Source organism: Peromyscus maniculatus, chromosome 4 (genome assembly GCF_049852395.1).
Source record: "Peromyscus maniculatus bairdii isolate BWxNUB_F1_BW_parent chromosome 4, HU_Pman_BW_mat_3.1, whole genome shotgun sequence".
NCBI classification, from domain to species: domain Eukaryota; kingdom Metazoa; phylum Chordata; class Mammalia; order Rodentia; family Cricetidae; genus Peromyscus; species Peromyscus maniculatus.
The window spans coordinates 138,065,850-138,088,269 of record NC_134855.1 but is presented as its reverse complement, the minus strand read 5'-3'; the positions used below and the strand labels follow the sequence as shown (position 1 = coordinate 138,088,269).

Here is a 22,420-nt window from a genome sequence, read left to right as displayed (position 1 = left end):
GGTGGAGGTCCACCCTCATCTATTCGGTGTGACAGTGGACCTGTCTTTCCCTCCGAAGCCTGGTTTCTGCAACTTTAAACCGCAGGATGAAGAGAGGTTTGGGCCCTGCAATCTTACCAGGCGACAGCGGCAAGGGCCTTGGCTGCAGAGCAGGAGAGAGCTGCAGGAACACACACAAGGCTAAGAGCCCACACAAGGGAAGGGAGAAACTCCTCAGAGGCCAAGGTCAACATGACTCAGGGACCAAGAATGTGGCACAACCCGGTGAGCAGGTAGAGGAGGCGTGGCCGGGGCCCCTTGCCACGCCTCTGAGGCTGTGGCAGGACAGGTGGTTAAGCCTGGCACCCAGAGAACAAGAGCCCTCATGCTTCACCAGCACTGACTGGAGTCCCAGCAGCAGCAGCAGCGCCATTATCCGTGCCATAAGAGTTAGAGGACGTTGACATGGGAATAGGCTCTTGTCAGAAACAAGTGATACAGCTAGAGTGACCGTAGACCCTAACACAGATCCCCAGGGAACTGGCATTTGCCTGTGCATGGCTCTGCTCCGAACTCCACAGTATAGTCCCCCCCACCTGACCCTAGTGGGTCACCGGTTTGTAGTGAGGGCCAAACTTTGCATTAGGTATGTTTAGAAGCACTTCTGGCCTCTGTCCAACTGGACATCAAACATCCCCCTGTTGTGGCAACCAGAATGTGTGAAATGTTGCCTAGGAAACAACATCATATCACTGTGGGTGGGGGATACTCCCCATTCCCATGGGCCAATTCTTTCAGTCCTCACTACTTCCCATTGTTATTACCCCATTCTGCAGATGAGAACACAGAGGTGCAGAACAAGAAGATAGTTTGTCCGAGATTTCCTGACAAACAGGGCAGCCCAGGCATTCTGACCCCATAGACTGTTTTCTCAAGTACTAGGCAAGTCCCCTGTGTGCCTTTCCTGCTGGGTGTGGCTTCTCTGTCATTGGCCCGATACAGCACCTGGATGGAGAGGGAATGCCACCAGCCTACACTTGGCCCTATCAGCTGAAATCCCTGCTCTGTCACACCAGCCACAGGGCTGCTGGTCTGTTTGGGAGCTTCCTCTTGTCTCCTAATTACTGTTATGCAATGATAAATGGATTGAGACAGGTCCTAATGGGGCGTGCTGGGAGTGCTGTAGGCCGTCACTGCTAGGTTCGCCAGCGCTGAGGTTTGCTTTGCTGAGCAGGGAATCAGAGGAAGAGAAAAGGCTGAGGACAAAGAGAAAGGAGAGCAAATGGTGATGGCCAGAGATGACCATGGAGGAATGGCTGGATGGTATGTCAACGCCTTCGGCTTCGGGCCAAGCCCTGTAGAGCCCAGGCTAGACTAGCTAACCTCAGACAAACTCAGACGCTTGGACAAGAACAAATGGTTTGTTGATTTTATAAATGATTGATGCTGAGTTCAGGACCGTTTGTTATGCAACCAATAGCTGACTAACACAGTGTACTGCTGAGCAACCAAATAACTCTGCCAAGAGGGGCAGGAGCCCACATTTTCCTACTCAGACACATTCCCAGATGCCACACACATGCCATCAGACGTGTACACACTTCACGTATTTCCATTTCCAACCCTAACGAGTGACTCAAACTCAAAGTAGGGCAGGAATCAGGCCTCTGAGAGCAGAGGTTGAATGGTGACCTCAGGACACGGCCATGTGCACAACATGACCGTGGCAGGGAACCCTGGGTGCATACCCTTCCACAGACATGTACACAGCGTGGATTCTCCATGCTTCAGGCACGGTCATGACACAGCCTAGGACCGCGGTGTGAATGGCATACCTTCGGAGGCACAACCTGAACCTTAGTGCAAGTGCACATGGGAAGATGGCCACACTGCCATCCGTGAGGCAGGGTCTGTGTGGGGAGGGAGACGGCAGGAGAGAATGAGAGGTTACAGAAGCCGTGAACGTTGATGTATCATCTGCCGGGCTCTTCAAAACCATCTAAGGCCGCAGCTTTCCTCTCAAGACAAAACAGTAAGAACCAAGGGTGACTCGGTCTTTGCGCTCCATCTTCCAATTGTAATAGTACTCACTGTGCTGAGGCTGTAGCAGCTCCGGAGTAGAATGCGTGCCTAGCCTGTGCACGCATGCACATGTGCACACACACACATACACACCCAACATTCATCTCTGCCTGCCTGCATCTCTGTTCCCTCAAACCATGGGCCAGATGAAGCCTCCTTTTCTTGGGTCGCTCTTGTTGGGGGCCTTGTCACAAGGAGAAAAGGAGTTACCATGGCATCGAGGTGTGTTTAGGGCACCGTGGGAGCAGGGCACCACTGCCCAGCGGTGACTCTGTGTGCTCTCGATGCACATGGAGACTTCCACAGAAGTCAGCATCACAAGGGATGTTGCTACAAATGGAAACAAGGCACCAGATTTGGACGATTCCACATTTGAAGCGTAAGATGTCTGCCCATTGAAATTTCATATTGGTTACATGCTAAAATATTTTTGGACACACCAAGTGAAAGAAGATGTATCATTAACCACATTAAGCAAGCCCCACAACCCGAGTTGTGTGTTCACCGTAGTCGTCCCTGTGCTGTGCTGGGTCACCTTGAAGGCCCCACCAACCCAGGGAGGCCCTAGGGGGTGTGGCTGCAGGGCTGCAGAGGTTGGGGAAGGAGGTCAAGGAGAGCTGTTAGAATCTCTGAGAGGGACTGGAGATAGTTCCCAGGGGAAAGTGCTTGCCGTACAAGTATGAGGATCTGAGTTTGGGTCCCCAGAACCCAGGTAAAGGCCAGGCATGGTGTGCGCACATCTGGAACCCTAGCATTGCGTCAGGGCGCACAGAAAGACAGATTCCAGGCTGGCCAGTCAGTTAGCTCCTGGTAGAGCCCAATAGAGGAAGACACCTGACATGAACCTCTAGCATAGACACATGAGCACACATGTGCAATTACTCCTACACACGTGTGTATAGGAAATACATGCACATGCAAACATCACACACAAAAAAAAACTTAAAAAAAAAAAAGCAAGAAAAGAAACTCCATGACTTGTAGGGTTTTCTCTCCAGACAGTGGCATGCACGTAGATGACCAACATTTAGCAGATGCCTTTTGTGGCTCTGAGGTCTCACAGGGCCCATCCTTGCCTCCCCAACACCTGCTCTTCAAAGCAGTCAGAAATCAGTATCACCGTGGGAAAAGCACCTGCTGCTTACCCTGGACTGGCTTATAACCCTCGCCTTGCCGTCAGGGCCCTCACTGCCCAGTTCTCATCTTTCTCCATTTCTCTTGGATAGTCAAGGGCTTAAGAGCCAGACTGTCAGGGCTAGGAGAGGGCTCAGTGGTAAAAAGGAACTTAAAAACCTGAGTTTGGATCCCCAGCATCTACCAAAACACAGGTGCAGTAATGTGTGCCTATCATTCTGCTGCTGGGAGAGGGTTGGAGATGGGAGGATCCTGGAGGATCCTTAGCCAGCCAGTCCAGCTAAAACAGCGAGCTTAATCTAGTGAGGGAGCCTGGGTCAAAAAAAAAAAAATGGAAGCTGGACAGTGGTGGCGCAGGCCTTTAATCCCAGCACTTGGGAGGCAGAGGCAGGCGGATCTCTGTGAGTTCGAGGCCAGCCTGGGCTACAGAGTTCCAGGACAGCCAGAGCTACACAGTGAAACCCTGTCTCAAAAACAAAGAAAACAAAACAGATCCCTCAAGTGAAACTCTAGCTCCACACCCAGATGCAGAAGCGGCATGCCTACACATGCATACACTGCCCCCACACACTAAGTAAATAAATAAATGTAATGACAAACCAAACGACAGTGTTTTATCTAATTATGTAACAAGCTCTCAGAAATCAATAATAAAATACCAATAGGCTGGGAAAGCTGACATATTCTACTCACTTTGGAGATGAAGTGTCAGTGCTCACTATGGAAGGATCCAGAACCCACAATTGGCAGGAAGATGCAAATCAGAGCTGGCGAAATATTTCACCCTTCAGAACAACAAACAGACACGGGAACCCTCATCCTTGACACAAGCATGAGCCAAGACAGAGACATTCTCACCCTCCTTAAGCATCTGCTGAGGAATTGGCAGCGTTAGGGATGCCTGGCAGAAGAGGATGTAAGCAGGGTCCACACTAGAGGCAGGATGAGAATCCCGGGGCAGTGGCTGACAGCCGAGTACCAGCACCCCAGCGACCAGGCTACATGGCCTTGGTGCTTCTGCCCAGCTCTGTGGGCCACAGTGGAGATCCCCAAGGATGTTCATGTGGACAGCAACCTCTCTCAGAATGGCACCAACTTGAGTACCAAAATGACAGGAATGAGGGGCTTTCGCAAGAAGGATGTAGATTCAGAACTCTAAGTCAAACTATCTACCACTGCAGGAAACCAGGGGGCCTGGATGTGCCTTTTGGGAACAGCCTCTAAGCATGCTCCCTTTGACCACTGAGGGGAACTGTTCATGTCATATATATCAGGCACTGGGCCAAGCATAGACTCCATTTTGCCCTCACAATGAGCCCATGTAGGCACTGCTGGCCACGGCCATCTAGGCCCAAAGAAAATTAGGCCCAGAGAGGTTGAGTAATGTCCCTTAGAGGCCCACAGCTGGCATGTGAGATGCAGGTTGACCTTGTCATTTGAATAGTGTGCCGGTGATTCATTCAGATCTTGCATCTGCAGACAGAGAATACTTGATATCTGAAGATCAGTTGACCCTGACCTCAGTGGCTGAGACTTGAGCTGCACATGACTGAAGTATGAGTTGAAGATGTTAAGGGTGATTTGGCTCATAATCTACCTAGGTGTCATCAGCCAAGTTACTCAGCTATTATTGATGGAGGAAATCTGATAGCCGACCTGGGATCAAAATGGGTCTTCCTGCCTCCTGGCTCCAGCTTGGAAACCCTGCCAGACCCTGAGCGTGGGAAAAGCTGTTCAACCTGTCAACGGTGATCTTTCAAAGGCAAATTATGGGGCTGGGCATGCAGCTCAGTTGGGAGAAGGTCCGCAGTGCCCTGTTGGACCGCAAACACAACATAAATGGGTGGTGGTGTGCACACTGCTAACCCCGGCACTCTGAGGCAGGAGGATTAGAGTTCAAGTTTGTCCTCACCTACATTATGAGTTTTAGGACAGACAGACAGGTACGTACACACACACACACACACACACACACACACACACACACACTCACACTGATTACAAGAAGTTTATCTTGATCCAATTAGCAAAAACTAGAGAGTACGATAATACACTGTCAGTAATGAGCCAGGCATGGTAGCACATGTCTTTAACCCCAGCATTCTAGAGGTAGAGGCAGGCAAATAAATCTCTATGAGTTTTCAAGGCTAACCTGGTCTACATGGTGAGTTCCAGGATAGGCATAACTACATAGTGAGACCCCGTGGTTTTTGTGTATGTGTGTTTGTTGTTGTTGTTTGGTTTTTGGTTTTTGAAGTCAGGTTTTCCCTGTATAGTCCTGGCTGTCCTGGAACTCTCTTTGTAGGCCAGACTGACCTCAAACTCAGTGTGCTGTGCCTCCGGAGTGCTGGGATGAAAGGCGTGTGCCACCATACCCGGCTCAAGACACTGCCTTTTTTTTTTTTTTCTTTTTTTTAAGAATACCAAGAGACGGGGCCAGCGAGATGGCACAGAGGGCGAGAAGCTTGCTGTGCAAGCCTGGGGCCTTGAGCTTGAGTCCCAGGACCCACACAGAAGTAGAAAGACAGACCCAGCTCCACAGAGTGCCCTCCTAACCCCACCTGTGCTGGGGCACACAGCAGTGTACACACCTGACAACAAAATAAAAGTTAGCCGGGCAGTGGTGGTGCACACCTTTAATCCCAGCACTCGGGAGGCAGAGCAAGGTAGATCTCTGTGAGTTCGAGGCCAGCCTGGTCTACAGAGCAAGATCCAGAACAGGCACCAAAACTACACAGAGAAACCCTGTCTCAAAAAAATCAATCAATCAATCAATCAATTAGTTAAGAACAAGAACATAAGGACTTACGATCATGACCTTCCTGAGACTGTAAGGGGCACAGCTTTCCTGGAACCCCCCTGGGGATGTGTTTCAATGTTCTCAAAGTCTTAGGATCAGTGACTCCTGTTCTGAGAGTTTGTCATCGGGATAAATATCCAGGGATTCATGTCTGAGAACATTGCAGCACACCTTACCACAGCACCCCTCCAAAACAAGAACCAGGAAAAGGGCCCCAAATTCCACTCAGAGGAGGCCAAAAGGAACAAAAGGAAACGCTAGGCAGCTGTGGAGAGGCAACGTCAACCTGTCCTCAGTAGTTGTCATAAAGTGGGAAAGGTCATTCACTGAGAGCCTGTACCATACACCAGTGAATAATGCACATGTGTGCACTGACACATGCAGTTAGAACGTGAAAGAATCGTGTATATTGTCTTAGTTCCTCTCCTGTTATTGGATAAGACCTCCAACAAATGCGCCTTAAGGAGGGCACACAGTTGGAGAATATAGCCCATCATGGTGGGGAACCCAGAGTGGAGGGGCTTGAGCACACTGTACCTGCATCCAGGAAGCCAGAGGGAGGGATACTGGTGCTCAGCTTGAGTCTGCTCTTTTACTTATTTGTTTGTTTGTTTGTTTTGAAATAGGATATCACTAAGTCACATTGACTGACCCGGAACTCTCTCTAGAGACTGGCCTTGAACTCAGAGAGAGCTGCCTGCCTCGGCCTCCTGAGTGTTGGGATTAAAGATGTGTGTACCCAAGACAGTTTATTCTTTTAGATGTTGTCCAGGAAATGGTGCCCCCTCCTTCAGGGTAGGTCTTCAATGCTAATCAAGACAGTCCCTCACAGGCATTCACAGGCATGCTCGGAGGATATAATGCAAATAATTCTGCACAGTTGTGTTGGGGTTCTGTCTCCTGGTAATTCCAGATCCTGTCAAGCTGACAACATGAACCATCACATATACATTACACATCTATGTTGATGTGTATTCACAAGCATAGCATCCTACAGGATGTGCACTAAACCATGCTTGGTGACTGTCCACGTGGGTTGCAGGTGGGACACAGCCATATGTCATCCCCCACTGTGAAACAAAGGTGCGCTCTACTACAGGGCACCAGCTGCCTGTCGTCCTCCAGACACACAGGCTCACCCTGTCCTCCAGACACACTGGCTCACCCTGTCCTCCAGAAATAGCTTGTGTTGCCCTGGTTTCAATGCGCTGATGGTCCCCTCACCAACTGTAGCCAAGAGTCAGCAGATGCTATGGCATGCTGGCTCAGTTACCGCTCACTAACCATGATGAGTGAATGCCGATGCCAGGAACCAAGGTGCCAAGTGGCTGTGGCCAGTGAGATGGTTCAGCCACAAAAGACACTTGCCACCAAACCTGACAACCTGGGTTCCATCTCTAGGTCTCACAGGGTGGGAGAAAAGAACCAGCTCATGCAAATTGTTCTCTGACACCCCCCTCCACACACACACACACACACACACACACACACACACACACACACACACACATGCATGATGTGGCAGGTATGTATGCACACACACACACACACACACACAGAGTAAATAATTGTAATATAAATATTTGCTAATCACCACATGGGAAATGGAACTTGATTTGCAATTCTGTGTAGCAAACAAAATATATTTCCATTGGGAAGTGAGAAAGGGACCCTGCCAAAGCCATCTTGCTCAGATGGGACTTCAAGGCTCCTCCCAAGGTCAACACCGTGACATGGCTATTTTTAAGGTTCTGTGCTTTGGCTCCATTCACTTTATAGGACGTCCTACCAGATAAACCCATGAGTTTTGCCACACCCCAACCCAAACCTTTCTGTGTCTTCCTCCCAGACTAGCCTACTTGGTCTTCCACCTCCCCGCCCACGTGGAACTTCACAAATATTTTCCCCAACATCTCTGAGGGGCCAGCCCTGGACCTCCACAGTAGACACAGGTGAACAGACCCATGTCAAACTGAGCATGACACCCAAAGGTTGTGGCTTCGCTGGAATTCGCTGGATAAATAAATGATTCAGTGAAGGATTGTTGAGATGAATAGGCGCAGTGGTGGAAGCCTTGACATAGCGACTTTGTGGATGGTATATAAAGCCTAGCCTGGAGGGGACACAGCCATGCCATCTCAGGGAAGTGGTTTTCTGTTGAGGGACAGTGGATGCCATTCTCAACAAAGAGAGAGAGAATACCCTGTTCTAAGCTCACGGTGAGAGTTCAGTGTAAGGCACCTACTGATCATATGCTTTAAAATCATTTTGATGAACAAAAATAGTCAGTATATAGCACATTTGAAGACATGTTTTCAGCAGTCATTTTATTCTGCATGTGTGTGCGTGTGCGTGTGCGTGTGTGTGTGTGTGTGTGTGTGTGTGTGTGTGTGTGTGTGTGTGTGTACCTGGGTGTACATGGGCATGTTCACCTGTGCAGGCCAAAGCTGGACAACCAGATATCTGCCTCAACTGTTCTCCACCTTATATTCTGAGACAGAGTCTCTCACTGAATCTGCAGTTCCCACTTTGGATGGACTGGCTGGCTCTAGACAAGCTCTAGAGATTCATCGGGCTTCACACAGCCGCACCCTCGCTCTGGGGGTCCAGGTGTTCATCATTACACCTGGCCTGCACCCTCACTCTGGGGTCCAGGTGTACATCATTACACCTGGCCTGCACCCTCGCTCTGGGGTCCAGGTGTACATCATTTCACCTGGCCTTTACCCTCGCTCTGGGGTCCAGGTGTACATCATTTCACCTGGCCTGCACCCTCACTCTGGGGTCCAGGTGTACATCATTTCACCTGGCCTGCACCCTCGCTCTGGGATCCAGGTGTACATCATTTCACCTGGCCTGCACCCTCGCTCTTGGGTCCTGGTGCACATCATTTCACCTGGCCTGCACCCTCACTCTGGGGTCCAGGTGCACATCATTTCACCTGGCCTTTACTTGCATGCTTGGGACCTGATCTTGGGTCCTCACATCTGCATAGCAAGCGCCTTACCCCCAAGCCATCTCCCCATTCCCTTAACTAGTTTGTTTTTTAATACTTAAAATGTATAATAATACTGAGCACGGTGACCTCATCACTGGGGAGGCTGAGGCAGAGAACTGAGAATTAGAAGCAAGTTTGGGCTACATAATAAGACCATCTCAAAAATAAATAATGCAAATGAAACTTAAGACAATGCTTACCTAACCCTGGAGTTTGGATCCACCATCGGGGAGGCTAGCATGTGGCTTTTGTTCCTTTTATGTTGTCGTAAGTAAACAAAGGGGATGCTATGAAATTTCACACTCTTAAAAATACCATTCATTTGTTCATTAACCACAATCACTGAGCACATTCAACAGGCCAGAGCTTCTCACAGTTGGATCCAGTATTAATAACAGGAGATTAAGGAGGGGGCGGGTAAGAAGAGTCGCTTTAGTAAATAGGTTATTAAGTTGATTTTGGATAGAGAGATGGAGTGATGAATAATGGATGGATGGATAGTGATGAGAGTATAGAGTGATGGGGTGGATGTGTAGATTCATAGATAGAGTAAATGACGGCTCCTCAAAGATGTTTGCGTCTTCATCTCCAGAATTTGTGACTATGTTCTCTTGGGGCAGCAGGGGAGGGTGGGTGGGGCAGAGAGGGACTTTATAGATATGATTGAGATTGTTCAGGTCCTCAAAGTGAGGGAGAGCCTGGATAACCTGAGTGGGTCCAAGGTCACCCACTGGTGTTACTTCATTAGTGACAGAGGCAAGCGGGAGAGGCAGAGGTTATAGAAGGGAAGGTCACAGTCAGAGTTGAAGGTGCTGGATGCTGGCATTGCAAATGGAAGAAAGCTATGAGCCAAGCGATGTGCGGACCCTTAGCATCCGGGAAAGGAAGCCAGGTCCCCTGAGAGCCTGATGGTGGAGAACAGGACACCTGACGTGCAGAACTCAAAGGTAGTAACTGTTGTGTCACAGGTCCAAACAGAAGCAGCAGGAAGCCAACACATCAGTCGGGCCAGGCTAAGTGGATAGACAAACAAGTTTCCCCTGTTGAGTCCATTTCCCCCGGATGGGTCAGAACCCTCACACGTCCCCCACAGGCTCTCAGAGAATGTGCTATGTGGTGCAAAGGTCTACAAGTGCTGCTACTCCCTGCCAGAGCCCGGAGCAGCCCCATCTGGGAGTACCAACCCCAATTCCTGAATCGCTCTCTGGGGAAGGACCACAGCCGGTCTCCAGGTGTTTGGCCTGCAAATGAGTGTGGCAGGAGCCGTCAACATTCCAAGGCTCCTTTCACACCTGCCATTATCCATCCAGGAATGGGTTTGCCCAAGCTAGTCCCCAGTATCACCTAGAACTATTAAAAACCAAGACCAACCGAAAAGGACTCTTGCCTCACGGGACTATTGCGAAGACCGAGGTGACACCTGTCCCAGGCACACAGCCTCCCTCCACCACCCTTGACACCAGTACCTGCTGCCCAGGTGGGCCCATCGCCCCGGCGGCCTGGCGATGCGGGCTCGTGGGATCCGGGGACAGGGTGAGGCCAGGGGCAGCAGGGCCAGCCCTTCCATCTGGACAGTAGGGAGAAGGGACGGCTCTGTCATGGACAGGCACCCAAGGCTCCCGATGCTGTCTCTGGACTGAGTGAATCACCGTGACAGTTGGAGGCAGGTGGGAGGGCCGGCGGCACACCCTTCGAAGACACCCCCATATTGAGGTGGGGCTGACTTAGCTCGGACCGCCTACAGGCAGGTATGTGTGAGCACACACTTGGCCCCTTGCCAAAACAGAAATGACACAAAAAGAAACGGACATAAATTAGGCATGGCACACATGCCTATCATCCCAGAAGGTAGAAGGTGGCGAAAGATCATGATTTCAAGGCCAGCTTGGGCAGTAGAGTGAGAGGACTCTGCAGTCTCAAGCAAGAAGCAAGAAGCAATAAACCAGAGCTAGAGCCGGGCGGTGGTGGCGCACGCCTTTAATCCCAGCACTTGGGAGGCAGAGCCAGGTGGATCTCTGTGAGTTCGAGGCCAGCCTGGGCTACCAAGTGAGCTCCAGGAAAGGCGCAAAGCTACACAGAGAAACTCTGCCCAGCGACTAAGAGCACTAGCTAATCTTTCAAAGGACCCAGGTTCAATTCCCAGCACCTACATGGCAGGCAGCTCACAATCATCTGTAAACTCCAATTCCAGGAGATTCAAATGCCCTCTTCTGGCCTGTGTAGGCTTTACATGTATATGGTACATAGACATACATGCAGGCAAAATATCCGTACACATAATTTTTTTAAACTAAAAAAAAAAAAGATTTAAAAAAACCAAGCAACCAAATACACATACAACAGACGCAATGAAACATGCTAATGATGTGGCCACTCTCATCCCCCACAGCCATTCCAATTTCAAAATAAAACCAAAAGGAATGAATAAAGCCAGTAACTAGTAGTGACCCAGGGCTTCATCTTGGCTTAGCCCTCCTATGAGCCTCTGGGAGCCTGACTTCCTCCTCTGTGAAAAGGGGGCAGTGACAAGCAGGCACAGTACCAATGGTCAGCAACGGCAGGCCGTGCTGTGGAACAGAGGATGCATGTGGAGTCGGGCGGGTGAGGGCGAGGGGTGGGCGAGGGCGGGACGGGGGAGCAGAGACCTCCTGGGAATTGGCATTTGGGCTGCAGGAAGGCTTCCGGGTAGAGGCAGTTTCTTAACCACTGTGAGAATTGAAGGCTAAGGGGCCTGTGGGCAGGGGTAGGAAGGAATTTCTGCAGAGGACGCGGCTGTGTAACCTGTGGTCCTAACCCTGCACCTGCTGCGTATGACGAGCCCCTGCAGCCTGGCCAGAATGCCGTGGCCTCATCACGAGGAGTCCTGGTTGTCTCTGCCCTTCTAGGAAAGCTGAGTGCCAGTGACCTTGAAATCTTATTTACCTTCAAGAAGAGAAGTCCCAGGTACTCTGTAGCCAGGGAAACAAGTACACAGGAATCAAGAAATGGAGTCGAAGAAACTCGAAATACGGTTACGTAGAAGCCTCAGTCCTAGAACTACATATTCATGGTCCTGTAAGATGGAAGACCTCAGGAGGAAAAAGGACCACAGGAGCCCTAATTTGCAGGAAACCATCACTGGCTCAGACAAGCTATGCAGGTGAGCAACTGTACACTTTCCCAGCCCTCCTTCCTCACGAGGAGACAAAAGAACCACGTCACAGGAAGGGAGAGGAGCTGGGGTCTGACTGCTGCCCAGGCTCCCCCCAGAGTGTAAAGTGAATCAGCATGGGGGACAGGTGTGAAGCTGGTACATGATGAAGATCCACAGAGCTTTGTATGGGGAACACAGTAGTTGCTTAATAAAGGATAGATGCATAGGTGGGTGGACAGGGAGTGGGTGGGTGGATAGACACATGGATGGATGGATGGATGGATGGATGGATGGATGGATGGATGGATGGATGGATGGATGGATGGATGGATAGATGAATGGATAGGTGGATGAATGGGTGGATGGATGGATGGATGGATGGATGGATGGATGGATGGATGGGTAGATGAATGGATAGGTGGATGAATGGGTGGATGGATGGATGGATGGATGGATAGGTAACTGGATAGATGGATAGATGGATGGGATGGACAGATAGGTAGATGAATGGATAGGTAGATGGATGGATAGGCAGATGAATAGATAGGTAGATGGATGGATAGGCAGATGAATGGATGGATGGATGGACGGATGGATGGGTAGATGAATGGATAGATAGATGAATGGTGGGAGAAGGAGGAGGTGAGAGGAGGGATGAGAAAATGGCTGAAAAGATGACACATTGGTTAAGAGAACTTCTGTTCTTGCAGTGGGCTGGAGTTCAGTTCCCAGTGTCCACCTTGGGTGGCTCACAACCACCTGTAATTCAAGTTCTGCACATGCATGGTGTACATATGCACACACACACACACACACACACACACACACACACACACACACACACACAATCTTAAGAAAATGGCTGAGTGAGAGGGCTCATCGGGAAGACCTTTAAGGCAGGGACGAGATGGCTGATGGGCAAACAGGTGTCCGGGTGAGGGGAAGAGTGACCGTGTGGAGAAACGGGAGCCAGCAGGGCTGAGTAAAGTGATGAATCATCGAGTCACTGGGGAATGGCGAATGGACGCAGGAATGGATGCCAAGTGAGGGAGCCAGGGCCTGAGTAAATCACTGACCTAGAAGAACAAACCCAGCCGCCAGGAGAAAGCAAGAAGAGTGAGCAATCAGCCCGGATCCTGCACAGTGAGCTTTGAGCCTCTGGCAGGAAGTGCCGCCTCCCTGCTTCCTGGAGAGTTGTGTGTCTGTAGAATGAAGCCTGGAGGCGGGAGTGTGCCCCACCTCTGCACCCCTGGCAACATTCCTCAGCCCCATGGCCCTGCCACTGGAGTGAGTATCGGCCAGGCCGGCTGGGTCACAGTGGTGACTCAGACCTGTGGGCCCCTGCACCTGGCAGCCTGCCAGCACCTCCCTAGGCAGCTTGAGATCTGGACAAGCCTCTTCCTACCATGGACTCCTGTGTCCCTCACACCAGTCGGCCCCCGGGACCATATTCTAGGCTGGGAATCTGCTCCATACCTCTGTGCCCTCAACACAGCACATTACCCTAGGACAGCACTATACCACCCAGGGCAGTCTAGTGGTGCCTCATCCTGGGGGTGACCTTCAGCTTTGCTACTAAGCTGTGCAACTTCTGGCAGATGCCTTAACCTCTCTGAGTCACAGCTTCCTCATTTACATTAAAACATCGCACATCCTGAGAGTTGGTGTAAGGACTCAGAGAAACCAAGGACAGGCAAGCACCTCAACTTCCCTGGCACATGAGGCACGGTGCCCCTTGTTTCCAGGGGCCTGACTCTGTGTGTGTGTGTGTGTGTGTGTGTGTGTGTGTGTGTGTGTGTGTGTGTTTGTGTGTGTGTGTGTGTGTGTGTGTGTGTGTGCATTTAATGGAAACTTATAAGCCACTCAAAAAATGCTCTGCACTCAGCCCTGCATGGGCGTCCCCATATTGAAGTCCTAACCCTAGGATCTCAGGATGTGACCTTATGTGGACACAGGGTGTTGACAGGAAATCAAACCAAAAAATGAGTCATTAAAACAAGCTCCAGTTCAGCATAAGCAGGGTCCTTGCAGAGAGGGTAAGTGTGGGGGAGACAGCATACCACAGACATCCAGGGAGACTGTGTGAAGACAGATTGATGGCATTGCCTCAAGACAAAGAACCCAGTTGCAGCCACCAGATGTTGGGGGGCCCAGGAGGGATTCCCACATACAGCCTTCAGTGGGCTCAGTCCGGTGTGCCCTCACCTCACACTGGCAGCTTCCGCCGCTCAGAGGTACTGCCTGATGATGCTCAAGGCCCCTAAGCTTGTGCCTTGTGCTATGGCTCCCTAGAGGAGACTGGTTCTGCAGATGAGGACATAAGGCTCAAAACAATGGGGAACATGGGGCTGGAGGAAGAGGGATGACTGAGGTGGGAGAGTCCTGGCCTGCAACTCAAAGTGCAGATGGAAAATGAGGGCAAGACTGCAGGTGTGACAAGAAGCATGAGGCAGTGTGAGAGACCTAGAAGCTGTGGAAGGACCCGGGCAAGCACCCCACGTGATGCTGGAGGCCGTCCTCTGCATCTGACTGGAGGTGTGACCAGGGACATGGGCTGCATCAGAGATCTCCAGACAACCATATCTTCTCCCACCAGTCCAAGAAGTCTTCTCATCCACCTTTGCAGGTGCAGAAGCTCCTGGCTGCTCCCGCTTCCCCTCGGGGTCCATCCCACGTACTTCCAGACAGGTTGGGTCAGTGATCTGGGGGCTGGACTGCATGGCCGGGACTGCAGGGAAGCTGAACAGTACCCAGCATGCCCAGCGACAATGGGCTTCTGACCTTTGGGCAGTGCTGGGGTTCCTTGTGCCAAGGGTTTGTGTGGAAGACTCCAGGCAAAGCCCGGAGGCAGCTCCCGCCGTGCTGAGTGGGGGCCATTAACAGAGGGATTTGTTCACTTGCCGGAAGCCCAGCCCCATCGGATGGATTAAAGCACAATTGGGGCTGTGTGTGTGTGTGTGTGTGTATGTATGTGTGTGTGTGTATGTGTGTGTGCGCACGCGCCCATGTGAGTGTACACACATGTGAGAACGTGAGGATGTGTGTTTGTGAGTCTATATATGTGCCCATGTGCTGGAGGATGTGGAGAGGCTTAGAGAAACATGGCCTCCTTGTGCACCCTTGGCGTCATTCCTTGTCGGGAGACTTAGCAACTTCTGCAGGCTGCACTGTGTGGCTATATCATACACACTACGGTCTCCCCTACGCCTCTGGAACATCTCCATGCAGGGGCAGGCTTGTGGGTGAAGTACAGGCGTGGTCATCGAATCCCACGGGTGGGAGAGAGGCCCCATCCATCAACGTCAGCTGGGCTCACATCCCAAAGGGCAGTGCTACCCTGGATGAAAAGCTGAGACTCCAGCCAGGACCACAGTTTTAGGGACAGTCTTAGGGAGCTGAGAGGGGGTGTTCTAATGGGCGCTGTGGGTGGATCATTCCGACAGGACAGAAGGAACAGTAGCCAATGGCCACAGATTAGCAAGTCAGCATCTGTCTTCTCCCCAGGACATCTTCAGTTTTTGTGGTGCCCAGTGGGATGCTGGGGGAAGGACAAAGTGATATCAGATGGTACATGGGAGGCCTGTCCCCTCCCCTAGTCCATCTTTCCTGTTACCTTGGGGTAACCAGAAGGGCTACAGGTGACTGTGGGAATTTTCCAGGCACAGTGGCACATTTCTTTAATCCCTGTACTCGGGAGGCAGAGGTAGGCAGGTCTCTGTGAGTTTGAGGCCAGCCTGGCCTACATAGCGAGTTCCAGGCCAGAGCTACATAGAGACACCCTGTCTCAAAAAAAAAAAAAAATTAAAAATCTCCCACCACCTGTCCCCAGTTCCCCACCTGGAGAGGATGGACACCGTGGGTCAGCACCTGGCTCAGGAGCCACTGGGCTGGGTTTGAATCCCTGATCCTCTAACATGACTTGGCAAAGTTACTCAACGGCTGTGCCTCAGTTTCCCTCTCTGTAACAGAGGGATAACCAAGCTCTTACCTCACAGAATTCTTTTGGCAACGGCCCCACATGAAGCACTTAGGAGAGTTGGTTCACATGGTGCATACTCAGAAATGCTCCTGTTGTAAGGAGCACACAGCAGAGACTGTAGACATCCACACTGCAGTCTAACCAAAGTGAGCTTGCTGTGTGCTGTGAAAGTTGAGCGCTTGCCTTTGAACAGACGTAAGGGTGAGACAGTCCAGAGGGAGTCGGGGTGAATGAACAGACACCAGAAGCTCTGCCAGGGCACAGGAGAACCCCCATTTCTTTAATAGGTACCCAGCACCTCGTGTGAGTTGAGCTGGCGGCCAGCTGTCCCCCGTAAGCTGCTTGGGCCCGATTCTTCCCTGAGGGGCCCCAGGTCAGCTCTGTTGATGGAGGACAGATGGTTCGGCCAGAGGCCTGGCGGGTCTGGCTATTGGAGGTCCCAGGAAGGCTCCTCGGTCACCAGTGCTCTCTTCCCTCCATCCACTTGGGCCCAGATGACACCTAGACAAGCGGGCCAGGAATAAGTCGTGCTTGGGCTAGGAATGAAGTCAGAATGAAGAATAAGAGATGCAGTAGTGAGGTGGGAGTGGCTATCTGCAGATGGACAGGGTCCTTTCATGAAGTCTGAACATTGTGTTCTTGCCCTGTTCATTGGCTACAGGGCCCATTAACAATGGACATGGATGGTCTCTTGTCCCCAGACTGAGAATTTTGGATTGGGATTTGTGTGACTCAGTGGTACAGTGCTTGCCTGGTATGCCTGAGCCTCTGGGTTCAAATCCTAGCACTACTAAGATACCAAAAAAAAAAAGTTTAAAGACAGTCGTCATAGCAGGGGGTGGAGTCAAGCAGGCTTCTGACCGTGGGGGCCTTGTGTGATTTCGACAGTTGTGAAGCCTGCCCTGTGTTCCAGCCCCATCACGTGCCTCGGTGTGAGTTTTTCTGAGGAAAGGGCCTCACTTGGCGAGGCTATGGCCCGGACAGGTTAGGCAAGGACTCTGAGGCACAGAGAGGGCTCCATGAGGGGCCCTGGTTCTCAGTCCCACCTCCTCCCACCGTGTAGACTAGAGAACACGGTGCTTGACCACGCTTCACAGTCAGGCAGCTGTGAGGACAGAGAGAAGAAGAGGCGGGTGTCTTCTTCCTCTCCAGGACCTGCTGCCATGGCTGGATGTGAAGGAGTCTGAGGCTGTGCCAGGAGGTGGTGGCTGGAGCCGCTGAGTCAGCTGCCCGCTGTGGAGAGGGAAGTAGGCAAGAGGAGGGGACGAGGTCAGTGGGCTTTGATTTGCTGGGTGGCAATGGGCGTGGAGAATCCCACCCCAGACATGGAGAGCTTAAACGCAGATGACAGAGAGCAGAGGAAGATTAGAGTGACAGCATGTGTTTGGGAGTCACTGGATGGAAACAGCGTTAGCCCCGTGGGAATGGATGCCAAGACTCTGTTCTTCTGAATAAAAATGTGTTTGTTTGTTTGTTGAGACAGGGTTTCTCTGTGTAGCTCTGGCTATCCTGGAACTCACTCTGTAGAACAGGCTGGCCTCCAACTCAGAGATCCACCTGCCCCTGCCTCCCAAGGGCAGGAACTAAAGGCTTGCACCACCACTGCCTGGCATTCTGGGTAAATTCTTTAACAGCTCTGGTACCCCCAAGTTCCCACATGTACATATGGGAATATCCTTACCACAGCTCTCACAATGAGAGGCTAGAAGGCACACACTTGGCACATTCCGGGACCATTAAACCAGGATGAAAACTGTATCATGGGCTTCTGCCAGTGCATGTCGAATGCCCCCACCATGCGTCAGGAAGGGCTTTGGGTGTTTGGATGCCTCCATTATCTATGTTTCTGGAAGTTGGTAAGTGCTGCACCACAGAAATAGTGCAGGGTATTACATTGGAAGGAGCAATATAATATCAAATATTGGGGGAACCCCCTGACAAAGTGACATTTGAGCAAGATGTGAGAGGTAAGAAAGGGTATCCAACAACTGCGTTGGGGAGGAAGCTGCTAGGCAGAGGGAAGAACCAGCACAAACCTCTGAGGTCAGGTCAGAGGGGAAGGGAGTGGGAGAGTCCTCATGGCAGTGGTGTCTGGTCCTCCACACACCAGGCAGCCAGCTGTCCACCAGGGGACAGTGTAGGAACTAGTGACATTGTGAGTGAATGTGTGTTGATAAAAGCACAACCATGTAAAGGACGCCAGTGCCACAGATCCATGGGAGTGTCCGTCCCCACCACCACCACCACCAGTGGCCCGAGGCTCAAAGGGATGGTGAAATCTTCCTCTGGTCTGAGTGTAAATGTTCACAGTGTGCAGACAATGCCCACCACAGCTCTTTCCCCAGATGTCTATGGCCTGAAGACTACTCCCTTACAGAGACTGCACCTATGAGTTTATCTAAACCTGCCTCCTCGTCCAGCTGTATACCAAGGCAGCATGCTCCAACGAGCCAGCTGCTGAGGCTTTGGGCCTAAGGTCTTCTTGCAGCCTCCTATCCCCCACAAAGGCCTTACCTGGTAGAGCAGGCTCACCAGCGGAGGTTGTCCTCATGGTCACAGAATGTCTCCTCCTCACAGCCAGACTCAGCCGGTCCTTTGCTCCAGGGCTCCCAGTTGAAACATAAATCTGAATCATCTTCCTTTGAATCTGTGGAGACCAGAGACAAGGCTTCTGGGGTAGACTCAGCCTATAGTGCTCCCCAGCTCCAGAGGAGTCACCTGCAAGTGTGAACCCACCTGGTCTCAAATAAACATGCAGAGGCTTAATGTTACTTATAAATGCTCGACCAATAGCTCGAGCTTGTTACTAGCTAACTCTTACACTTAAATTAACCCATATTTCTATTTATGCTTTGCCACGTGGCTCATGGCTTGTTACCTCATTTTTTACACATCCTGCTTGCTCAGTAGCTGGCTGGCGTCTCTCTCGACTCCCCTTCCTCCTCCCATCATCCTGCATCAGGCTGTCTCACTCAATCTCCCCTTGCCCTGCTATCAGCCAATTAGTTTTTTTTTTTTTTTTTATTAACAATGAGCTTAATCCTCAGCATGCCAGGCCTGGGGGCCCTGGGGCCCTCTATGAGGCCAGAAGTGGAGGGGCCAGCGCTGAGACTTCATGGCCTTGGATGGAGAACAAGGAGGGATCTAGGAGGAAGATCCAGAAGGACCCAGGTGGTGTGAGATACCCCGCTGTTACAGTCTGAAGGGGAAATGGCCTGCACAGGATCACATGACTCTTGGTCCCCAGCTAGTGGTACTGCTCTGGAAGGCTTTAGAAACTGCAGGAGCGGGTGCCTCACTAGAGTGGGAAGCTGGGGCCACCTGAGGTGTCACAGTCCTGCTCCTCCTACCTCCTCTCTGCTTCCTGACCAAGAATGGGATGTGAGCGACATCTCAGGCTCTGCCACACGTTCCCCCATCACAGCCCCTTCTTAAACCAGGAGCCAAAATGTCAGGTTTTTTTCCCCGTCATAGTCATAAGAATGGTAACTAATGTACCTGCTGTATTGGGCATTGTCCCACTGAAGGGACACCAAGTCACTGACCTGTCCACCATTCATCTTCTAGGCCAGTCATTACCAAATATCTGTGATTTCTACTGCTTGGTGTTGAGCACACATGTGAATGAAAGAATTCCTAAAAGCACACACACCTATCGTGAGCGGCCTGGGTGACTCAATCACCACACTCACCTCACGGGAGACCTGGTCCAGCCACTCAGTGGCACACCGAAGCTGATGAATGATTCATGTTTACCTGTATCTTTTGGCTTGCATGCTGCTAGAAACCCACAGGCTTGAGGTTCCTGAGGCTGCAGGCCACCAACCACCTGGGGCCAGATCCCAGCACAAGGGCAGAACATACAGAGAAACTAAGAGCAGACAGAGATGCCAGGATGCTGTCACCTCTGACTGGCCAACTTCACTGAAGACCAAAGGGCTTATTTCAAAGGTAGAGGTAAGATGTCATCTCCAGAGAAGCCACCCAAAGTCACTGCTATACCCCTTGACCCCCTTCCAGTGACAAAACCCAGCATTGACTCAGCCAGCACTGACTGAGCCTACAAACACCTACTATGTGCCATGTACACAGGTCCTTGGCTCCCTGCACCAAGAGCCCAAGACCTCATAGAACCTTTCTTTCGTCTGAAAGATGTGTGGGGTGGGGGTGGTTACCTTCACTTTGTGGTGGGGAACTGAGGCTCAGGCAGCCCTGGTCTAAAGCCACACAGCCAGTCGGTGCAGTACCGGGATTTGAAGTTTGCATTGATAACACTGCACAGGCTGTGACCCTGGGAAAGGCTTCTCCTTTCCAAGCCTCAGTTTCCCCACCTGGGCAATACGGACTCTTTCATAGAGTTCTCAGGATAGGAGGGAGATGGTACGCATCACCCATTTGGTATAACTCCTAAGTGTTCAAAAGAGGTTAACTTTATTATAATCTATCCAGGAACAGGACTGATACTAGACTCCAGAGGGATAGGGGTTGGGTTTTGAGAGAGTCTCATGTACCCCAGACTTCAAACTTGCTATGTAGCTGAGGATGACCTGATCCCCTTGTCTTTACCTCCTAAGTGCTGAGATTACACCATGCACTAGCATGCTGGAGATCAAACCATGGCTCCCTGCATGCTGTGCAGGCAGGCATTCTATCAGCTTACACCCCCAGCCAGAGATCCAGCCAGCTTCCACAGCCAGCACACAACGAGCCTTTGTCTCCCCTAGCTGCCGGGCCTAATGCCTGGGCTGGGCCCCAAGAGAGAGCTCTAGCTCACCCTGAAAGTGAGGTGAATTAAGCTTGAAACATGTTTTTCGGAAACCCGAACACTCCACCCCACCCCCAACCCCGCAGCTCTTGCCAGGAAATTGCAGCGGGACTATTAGCAGGCCCCACAAGAGGGATCGCGGGGCAGGTCATGCAGGCTGCTGCTCATGTTGCCTCAGCAGCTTGTGACCAGAGCTGGCAGCAAGCTGGGCACACTGTTGCCCAGTCGGTCTAAGGTCCCAGAGCCGAGAAACAGGGAAAGAAAAGCCTCTGAATTAAGAGGGGTCTTCAAGGAGACAGACAGTGTGCCTCTGGCCATATCCCACCCTGTCTGCCCCCTACCTCTTTCATGGTCAGTCATGTCTGGGCCTTGAGCTCAGTGGGTCTCAGCCTTCCGAACACTGTGTCCCGTTAATACAGTTCCTCATGTCGTGGTGATCCCAACCAGAAAATTATTTTCATTGCTACTTCATGACTGTAATTTTGCTACTTTTGTGAGCTGGAATATAAATATCTGATATGCAGGATATCTGACATGTGACCCCTGTGAAAGAACCTTTTGACAACCCCCCCCCAAGGGTCAAGACCCACAGGTTGAGAACTGCTGCTTTAGCGTCTCTTGATAGTGTGCTGAGGTCAGGACCAACGTCAATAAGCTTCCATGATCCTGTGTCCAAGAGAAGGCCAGTTCTTCTGTGAGTTTGGTCTGGCCAAAAACTAGGATAGTGTGTGAGCACCCCAAAACAGTGAAGGCTGCTACGTCCCGCTGTTCAAGTTGTTTGCAAAAGCGCACGAGAGGGTCTGAGTGAAGCTGAGAGCCAGCCCAAGCTCTGCTCAGTGCCTTTGCATTTTCTAATTCAGCAGTCAAGCCTATGTATTAGCAGTGGCCCTGAGGGCCGCAGACAAGCATCCGCCTCAGTCCAACTTGGGGACTCTGTTAAGAAACTCCCAACTGCCGGCATGATGGTGCACACCTTTAATCCCAGTACTCAGGAGGCAGAAGCAGGTGGACCTGAGTCTAAGACCAGCCTGGCCTACAGAGTGAGTTCCAGAATAGCCAGGGCTATCTAATAAGACCCTACCTCAAAACAAACAAACTAAACAACCCCAAAAACAAAACTGAAAAAAAATGATAGGGAGGAAGGAAGGAAGGAAAAAACTCTTTTCAACTGGAGCTGCATTTAAAATGCTGTGCAACCCCTTCTGTAGTTCAGGGTACTTTATCCTGTTTAGGCCCCTGCCCAGCTCCAAAAAGAGTCCAGCCTGGACCAGCTCACCTTGACTAAGTAAGAAGTGTAACCAGACGATCATCAAGAAGAGCAGCAAACTCACGGGCAGGCAGAGCCAGAACACCAGGAAAGAGAGCGTGAGGTCGTTCACCAGCGGCGCCAGAGGGTACCTCATTGTGCACCTGCAGCCATGCGGGGCCACCTGGATTGAGCGGGCAGGCTGCCCCTGAGGACCCGGTAGCTGGGCCAGGCTCTGCTTTCGGCCCAATTGTGACTTAACAGTGAGTGTGATGTAACAAGGAAGTCACAGAAAGAGCCTGCA

At 51.3% G+C, this 22,420-nt stretch overlaps 2 protein-coding genes across 3 annotated transcripts in view; both read right to left on the bottom strand.

Moving 5' to 3' along the window:
* The window catches only part of Arhgap40 (Rho GTPase activating protein 40), a 41,559-nt gene extending 30,934 nt beyond the window's left edge, over positions 1-10,625 (bottom strand). Inside the window, exon 1 of the mRNA XM_006971059.4 lies at positions 10,460-10,625. Within this exon, the coding sequence (XP_006971121.3) occupies positions 10,460-10,593 (134 nt within the window). The 5' untranslated portion in view covers positions 10,594-10,625. The remainder of the gene's footprint in view (positions 1-10,459) is intronic.
* A 5,729-nt stretch (positions 10,626-16,354) lies between these two features.
* On the bottom strand, positions 16,355-22,415 carry Adig (adipogenin). 2 transcript variants are annotated; one of them, XM_006971058.4, is made up of 3 exons: positions 22,147-22,409; positions 18,620-18,752; positions 16,355-16,606 (listed from the first exon to the last, which is right to left on the bottom strand). In XM_006971058.4, the coding sequence occupies exons 1-2, from the start codon at positions 22,271-22,273 to the stop codon at positions 18,634-18,636; spliced, it is 246 nt and encodes an 81-aa protein (XP_006971120.1). In that variant the 5' UTR covers positions 22,274-22,409; the 3' UTR covers positions 16,355-16,606; positions 18,620-18,633. The 2 variants fall into 2 exon arrangements, with proteins under 2 accessions (XP_006971120.1, XP_015855079.1); XM_015999593.3 differs by having other exon boundaries at positions 16,505-16,641; positions 22,147-22,415.
* Positions 22,416-22,420: the final 5 nt, after the last annotated feature.